The sequence below is a fragment of the Echinops telfairi genome, unplaced genomic scaffold (assembly GCF_000313985.2).
Source record: "Echinops telfairi isolate 266 unplaced genomic scaffold, ASM31398v2 ScPeMD7_18;HRSCAF=68, whole genome shotgun sequence".
Taxonomy (NCBI): domain Eukaryota; kingdom Metazoa; phylum Chordata; class Mammalia; order Afrosoricida; family Tenrecidae; genus Echinops; species Echinops telfairi.
In genome coordinates, this window is record NW_022103915.1 from 12,353,022 (window position 1) to 12,361,163 (window position 8,142).

An 8,142-nucleotide genomic window follows, 5' to 3' on the forward strand; every position below is an offset into this window, starting at 1 on the left:
AGCCTTTAAGACCCCCAGATGCTACATCTTTTGATAGCCAGGCACCATCAGCTTTCTTCACCACATTTGCTTATGCTCCCGCTTTGTCTTCAGCAATCGGATCATGTCGGGAAGGTGAGCATCACAGAATGCCAGGTCGTTAGAACAAAGTGTTATTGCGTTGAGGGAGGACTTGAGTAGAGGCCCAATGTCTGTCTGCCACCTTAATACTTAAACATATAAATATATGTACACAGAGCTATTCCCTGTTGTTATATTTAAATATATTTACATATGTACATGGCAGTATTTAGATCTCCATAAATGTCCTTTGCCTCCTAGTTCTTTCCTCTATTTCCTCTTCCTTTTCTCTTTTCCCACTATCATGTTCGGCCTTCATTCGGGCTTCAGTAATTCCTCTTAGCCACATTGCCCTTGATCACCCCTCACCAGGCATCCTACACCCTGCTCGCTATCAATTTTAGATCACTTGTTTCCCCTTTTATTAATACCTTAGATTTGCATGGCAAATGGAGGACTTGCTGTATTACTGTTAACTTAAGCCCATAGCTTATATTAGTTAAGCTTCACTCTTTGTGTTGCACACGTCTGTGGGTTTTGACAAATGCACACTGTGTCTGGACATCATTCCATGCTGCCTGCCTTTGGACATGTGAAGGAGGGAGGGGGTTGGGATGGGAAGAGGATGATGACAAGGTGAAAGGTAGTAAGCACAGCTGTACAACAGAATGCTATTCAGTGATGAAAAGAAATGAGCTGTCGAGCCACAAAAGGACAAGGAAGAACCTTGAATGCAGTTTGTGAAGTGGAGGAATCCCATCTGGAAAGGCTGCAGACTAAGATTCCAACTATAGGTCATTTTGAAAGAGTCAAAATTATAGACACTGACCAAAGATCTATGGGTGCCAGGGGCAGGGAAGGAAAGGGAGTAACGGGAGGAGGAATAAGTGGAGAGCACAGGGGATTCTTAAGGTCCTGAAACGATTCTGTATATACTGTAATGGTCGGTACAGTGTGCGTTTGAGACGAACACGCTTATTTGCTGCTTGCTCTCCCTCCGAAAGCAGTACTGGGAAAGGCCGGCAGCACCAGGTGCTCCTTGTGGATAAGTGGCCATCCCGAAGCTAAAAGGTCTTTTCCTCACTCAATCATGGCCATCGGGAAGTGGGGTGGGTGGGGTGGGGTGGGGTGGGATTGCTTCTTTTTCTTTCTACTATCCAAGTTTAAATTCCTTTCTGGAAAGACAGGGAAGGAAACGTTAGTAGTAGATTTTCCCAACACCAACTTTGCTTTTATATTATGGTTACAGTAACCATCCCTATTTTGGTAAAGTTAGCCTCCTATATGAATTACATTGTGCAATTTAGATTTTTAAAAGCCACCAGCAGCTAAACAGGACATTGTGAATGTACATTTTAATCACAGTGCAGAAGCACTGGGCAGGATAGATGGAAGCCGTAAGCAGGCAGACCTACCCTGATCTGTGAGGTTCAGAGAACGTGCGGGCTGAACTGGGGGTTAACCGAGTAGGTATAGTAGTGTTGACCGAAAGGGTTAAGACACAGAGCTTTCTCCAGGCCGAAGAAAAACATTTGCAGGAGCCTTGTGGGGACAATTGAGCCCAGAAAAAAATCCATACATTTATGGTCAATTGATTCCCAACAAAGGAGCCCAGAGAATTGAATGGAAAAAGAATCGTTTTATTTTTTAACAAATGGTGCTGGAAGCACAGGAACTACACGTGAAAGAATGAAGCCAGATCCTGTCTCACTCCTTGCACAGAAACCGACTCCCAAAGGCTCACAGCCCTGATTTTACAGTTCAGCGCGTACAGAGCCGCAGCAGAATAAACCCTGGTCTTCCTGAGTGACGGAGACAGCGGTTTCTTGGGCACAATGCCGCACAAGCACTCCAAGAGCACATTGCATCTGTTGGACTTCTTCCAGACTAAGGCCTTCCGTGCTTCAGAGGGTGCCTCTGAGTGGACAGACAGCCCGCAGCCTGGCGGAAAATGCCTGCAGGTCATAGCTGATTGGGGAGCCTGTTACCCATCCGCTCCTAGGGAATGTAGAATCACCCACAGAAAGAGTCGGTCCATGGCAGGAGGTCAGGGTCTGTCTTTTGGATGCGCCTTCCTCGATTTGGGAAGTAGAGCTCTGCTGAAAAGCAGCAGCTTTTCCCCCCATTTCTTCCCGAACAAACACATGTAACGTAGCTTGACGTGAGTAAGCACCTCTTGGAGCGCCCTGCCTGTGTCTGAGGTGACAGGTGGAGACGCCACAGGTCGGGCGGAGGGTTCTTGAATCGTGGCTTTAATGTGGGGTTGGATTGAGGAACACGACCGCTCCCACCTTCAGTTCTGCTCACGTTCTAGATGTTTGGGGACTTGGCTTCCATTTCATTAAGAATTGTAAACGAGTCCCGGCACTCCCCTACATGAGTCAGAAGCCTGGTCAGTCCTGATCGACATGTTAGAACCAGTGATTTCAATGGCATTCGCAGTTTTCTGACCCCAGAGTACTTGGCCCTGCCAGCCGGCATCTTGGTTGTGTGAAGTATTCTTCTTAGATCACCGAAAACAGATGCCAGCCAGGAAAATGAAAAAGGCAAGTTGAAAATTGTCCTCCCGACCTCTTCCCGTGACCGAGCGGTGCTGGAAATGTTTATGCAAAAAAGGAAGGGAGATTCTTCTTTGCTATTAAGTGTCTGAAGCGGGTGGAGGCCTCGGTTGGTTTTTCAGTTTTCCATTAAAGAATCGGTGCTTGGTTGGAGGTAGACCATGCGAGTAATGTATACTCTGGCTTCTAGGCAATTTCTCTCTTGGAGCACTGATTTCCCTGGACCATGGAGGAGAGAAAAGTAATTGAGTGGGTCTCAGTTCAAATACATGCCTATGTTCAAATTCACAGTAAGGATGTGAGAAATCTCACTATCTTTTCATCTGGACTCTCTTTAATCACGCAGTGACTAAGAATCTCTATTCCTCTTTTTTTATAAAAAACAGATGAGCTCCGAAAGGAAATGTTGGATGATGTACAAAAGAAATTGATGGACCTAGTAAATAGCACGGAAGGAAAAGTGGATAAGTATGCTCTGCTTTCTAACTTTTCTATAATTCATTGCTTGTAAATCACTTTCGTGTGTAGATGTTTACATGTGATTTAATTTTTTAAGCCTTTTCTTTATACATTGATGAGTTGTAGGTACTTTTATTGAGAGGTAAACAGATAATGTCCTTCCTCCTCCTGTGTTTTAAATTGATTTTTCTCTCCAACATACTGTTTTAAAAAAACACACGCAAAGGTGTGAACATCATCCAAACATAAAGTATTTTTGTTTTTTATTTTGTAAGGAGGACTTTTTCATTGAGGCTTTTACCATCGACCTCACGTGGATGTAGCTGCATTACCTTCTTTAGAGTGACTCTCGAGGGCTCCGGGCCCAGGAGTCCTTACGGAGGGTCTCCAGGGAACCAGAAAGTCTGAGCAACCCAGATTTGGGGGCTGCGTTCAGTTATCCCATGTTACAGACTCAAGTCACAGAACTGCCCCAGCGTCTAGACTTCCAAACTGATTATAAATGGGGGAAATTCTGATCAGCAAGAAAATCTAATTTCAGTTATTTACAGGCATGTTTCTTTGGTGAGCATCTGGATACATTAACATTTACCACAAATTATTTTATACACATGTCAAAAAATGCTATGAAATAAATACTTCAGAAGATAATAAAAATTTATGCTTATTTATTTTGTGAAAACTCCTGTCATTGCCCTCAAGTGAACATGAAACATATCATCCGGCTAAAATGTTTTGGGTCTAAATCCTAGCTGTGTGTGCATAATCGTTTAAGGTTACCAGCACATTAATTTTTAATAAATGAGAGTGGGAGCATCATAATATAGGGCAAGAACCAGCAACACCATTCCCAGTGGGGTCCGGGCGGTGGGGCGCATGAGCCCGGCAGGCCTTGCGGTGCCTGCTGAGGATTAGGTTTTTCAAACAACTCTGTCCTGAGTTGTCCAGAGTCCTCGTAGACGTGCCAAGAGAGAGCTACTTTAAGTCATTGTCCCATCTTTGGGGAAACACACTCAGTGCGTCTTGTCTGTGTACGGTCAACGTTGGGGTCACTTGTGTTAGCTTAAGCTGTTGCTGCCTTCATTTTCAGAGTTCTGATGAGAAACCTCTTCATTGGACATTTTCACACTCCGAAAAATAAGCGTCGTGAAGTGTTACGATTGATGGGAAGCATCTTGGGAATCAAAAGGGAGGAGATGGAGCAGGTAACAGGCTCGCACGCCAGCCGCCATCCCCACTCCCCGTTGCTCCCGTCCCTGTGTCCTGGATCCTTTGTAATGAACGTAATTCTGTCAGTGATGTGGAAAGGGCGTCATTTCATTCTGCAGCAAACAGGTGGCTTTGTTCCATTCACAATTTACTTATATCTCTTGCAGCTTATCCCTTCGTATCAAATATAGTTACATTTTGATACAGGATCATCCCAAAAGCTTTTATTGGACTTGGCTGGGAAAGCATTTCATGGTCTCCATAGCCTCCGTCCATTCCAGAGAATGTAGCCACTCAGAGCTGTATCTGGAACTGTCTAAAAATGGATGTTTCTTCCCCCCACCCCCAATACTTAGAACTTCTCTCTGTTTTAAAATAATCTTTCAGTTGCTTGATGAAGACCAAGGCGGTGTAACCAGGTGGATGACTGGATGGCTTGGAGGAGGATCAAAAAGTGTTCCCAACACACCTCTGAGACCCCACCAGCGGTCTCTGTTGAACAGCGTAAGGACTGCTCTGCCGCCTGCAGGCAGGCGAGGTTGGGGTGGGAGGGGCGCGTGCGCAAAGTGTCTCAGCAGGTCCGCTGTAGTTTCTTTGTATTCAGCCCTTTGATTGGGGGGCTTAGGGAAACGGGGCTACAGAGACAGAAGAAGCTAGTTTGCATTGGAAAGAAGAATCTCAGGGTTAATTTTCCTTTCATTTTACTTATATTTAAATTGTGGAAAACACATGAGGGGGTTTCAAAAAGTTTGTGGAAAAACAGAATGAAAAGATAACAGACCTTTTCCACAAGCCCCCCGCACCCCAGTAGGTAACAAAGCCTTGGCCATTTCCACAATCTTCCTATGTGCCATGCAGTTCAGTGGCCTGAAGTCTGTGTGGCCTGTTGTTTAGCCATGTTGCCTTTTGATTGTTTAATAGAGAAGAAACTGAGGATAGGTTACATGCCCAGAACTGGTTAGTTGGGGATGAGACCCAGAGCTGTTTCACTTGCATCACACACAGCTTTCTTGAAAGGATCGGTCGCTATTGTGTTGCTTTAATCCACCCGGTAGTATTCCTCGTGGCCTTTCGCCACGGTTGTTAATGGGGTCTTTATAGCAAAATGTAATCAGTCTTGCTTCTCTGTAAATCTTCAAGTCTGGTAAAGAGGTTGAAATGATTTCTTGAGCCTCACTGTTGTAAGCATCATGGGTGGCAAGAAATACAAGGTTTGTCAGTTGTTTGACGTGATTATAAGGTCTTTGCAATGAGTGTTGTCATCAAACAATATCGACTAAATTAAAAAAAAAAATTATAATTGATACCCATATAGCTAAAATATTAACAATTGTAATGGTTCACAAATCTTATCTGAAATAATGCCATTTAAATGGCATTAGGTTTTAATATTTAGTGAGACCAATGGTGCCTTTTCTTAGTTGCTGTTAATGTAATTAATTATTGAGTCTAAATGTAACCAGTTCTCAGCTTTTGTTTGTTTGTTTGTTAGTCTTTTTCAGAACTTTTTGTTAAATTTCTAGAAACAGAATCTCATCCATCTATTCCACCACCAAAGCTTTCTGTTCATGATATGAAACCTCTAGATTCACCAGGAAGGCGAAAACTAGCTACAAATGAACCAGAAAATTTTAAAGGTAAAGCCAGATATTTATGTTTTCCGTAATTTAAAAAGCTGAGTGATTTGTTTCACAGTGTTATTAACCACATTTACAGAGTTGTTCGAAAACGCGTGATGTCCGTCCCCCCCCCCCGCCCCGCCAATCTTAAAAGGCGACCAACATTGGCTTCATATTTACTTCCCACAATCTAATTATTTAATTGGATTAGGTTAATTTAAGCAATATGAACTATTTTCCCTTTTTATATCAGGACAAAACTTCTTTCTCAGCACATTCATTTTGAAGAATTATTCTTCTAAATGTGGTGGTAAGTTTCTCAAATCCGTGCCTATTTCTAGTCAGGGATAGAAGTTTAGTGTGTAGTTAAAGAGGGGTTGTTTCTTTCCCCTGTGAAATCTGTGTTCCACCCAGTGAGTGACCTTTGGCACGCTCAGCCTCGGCGCGAGAGCAGGAGTGAGCGGGGTCATGAAGCACCGAGGTGCTGCAGGGTCTGCCGGAAGCATGGTTGGTGGTTGCAGACCTGTGGGCACGTCTTCTCTCTCACTGGGTTGTTGGTAACATTTCTGGAGATGCAGTTGAATTAGAATCCATCGGACCAGAGACTGGTTTTCTTTTATTCTGAGATTTTGATACTTGAATATAGACTGGCCTATTGGCAAGTAGAACTGTAAAGGTTTACATTCTATGCCATCAAGTTTCCATCACATGCCCAGATTTTCAGTTGGAAAGAAGTGAAAAATATATATATATTGAAGTTGTAAAAACTTCCTTAGTTATTTAGACAACAATTTCTATTACCCTGAAATTTTCATGAAGAGAAAGTTAGGTAAGGTGCATTTGTTTAGGTAAATGATTTATTGTTGAAGTTAGTGAAAAGTTATAGCTTTGTCTAATAAGTGCAAAGTGTTTACTGAAAAGGCGTTTCCTTGGTCAGCAGGTCTCGGACTGTGTTCTAGTCCACTCTGACATGCTCTCCCGTCTCCGTTTCTTCTCACTGTGAGCAGTTTCACAGACACATCATCTACCATGCAGTGCAGCAGTTCAGTCACATTCATGAGACCTGTGCACCCTTCATCACAGTCAGTTCCAGCACACGTCTTCCTCTGCCTTGGACTCAGTGTTGCTCCCCGTTTCCTGCCAGCCTCCCCTCTCATGTCCCTTTGAATCTGTCCATTCAGCTGTTGATAGGTTTACCTAATCTGGGTTTCATAATCAGAGAATCATGTAAGATCAAGACAGGCAGGTTCTCACTCTTCCTGCTTTTCTCTCTCGCTCTCTCCCTTACCGCACCCCTCCTTCCCACCCTCTCTGTTATCAAGCCCCATGCCCAACTTGAATTGATAGAGACAAAGCCTGTGGGCTCTGTATGGGCTTATCTTTTACCTTGGATCTGCAGGTGTGGGGTAAGGGTCAGCGTTCACTAGAGAGTTTGGAACCTAGGGCTTCCTGCGAAATTGATTTGATGAGTTTGTCACAGCGCTTCCTCTGACACCTGGGTACACTCAGACAGCCACCCTTTGGCAAGGCCAGGAGCACTTAGCCATTTGCCCCGCCCGGGGATGGCTCCGACTCCAGAGTGCCTGTTCCGGCACCAGTGACCCAGGCCAGCTTCACGACACGAAACGGTCGGATCGAGATGGCTGTCTAATTTTCCCCAAAGGACCAGCAGTGCAACATTTGTTCTAGTTGCTCTCGTTGTAACGTGGGTGCCATTTTTCTCATAATCAGTATGACCCTTGCCCACCTCTTGGATGTCCAGTTAGAGAGCTGGCCTGGCACATAGAGCTCACCTTGAAAACCTGTTGTGACAGTTGAGGGATCTGCTATGTCTGTTTGTATTTATTTGTATCATTGATACATGACAGGCGTAGAGTTACGGAACAGTGGTGTTTATGTGTCAAAGTATTACATATGTGTGCGAATACTCTTCTCTCCCCTCTTAATTTTTTCATTCCTTCTTCTCACAATTCTCTTTCACACTCCTCTTTTCAATGAGCCTGTTTGCAGGAGCCAAAACACCCACTAGCATGTGAATCAGACTTATGTTGGCGGCCAAACCCAGGCGCTATAAGTACCATGTGGAACATTGTTAGTTTTGGGTTTTTTTGTTTTTTAGAACATGTTTTTATCAGAAAATGTTTTGAGTTACAAAGGATGGACTTCAAACAGTGTTTAGTAATATGAATTGTTCAGTCATCTAGACTTAATTCACTCATTTTGAACATTTAAAGAAT

General features: G+C 43.7%; 1 protein-coding gene across 1 annotated transcript in view; it reads left to right on the top strand.

Annotated features, from left to right (window-relative positions):
- TRIP11 (thyroid hormone receptor interactor 11) overlaps nt 1-8,142 on the top strand; it is an 82,947-nt gene that overhangs the window by 71,187 nt on the left and 3,618 nt on the right. Inside the window, exons 16-19 of the mRNA XM_045288118.1 lie at nt 3,005-3,086; nt 4,168-4,282; nt 4,674-4,790; nt 5,779-5,923. Coding sequence (XP_045144053.1) covers nt 3,005-3,086; nt 4,168-4,282; nt 4,674-4,790; nt 5,779-5,923 — 459 coding nt within the window. The remainder of the gene's footprint in view (nt 1-3,004; nt 3,087-4,167; nt 4,283-4,673; nt 4,791-5,778; nt 5,924-8,142) is intronic.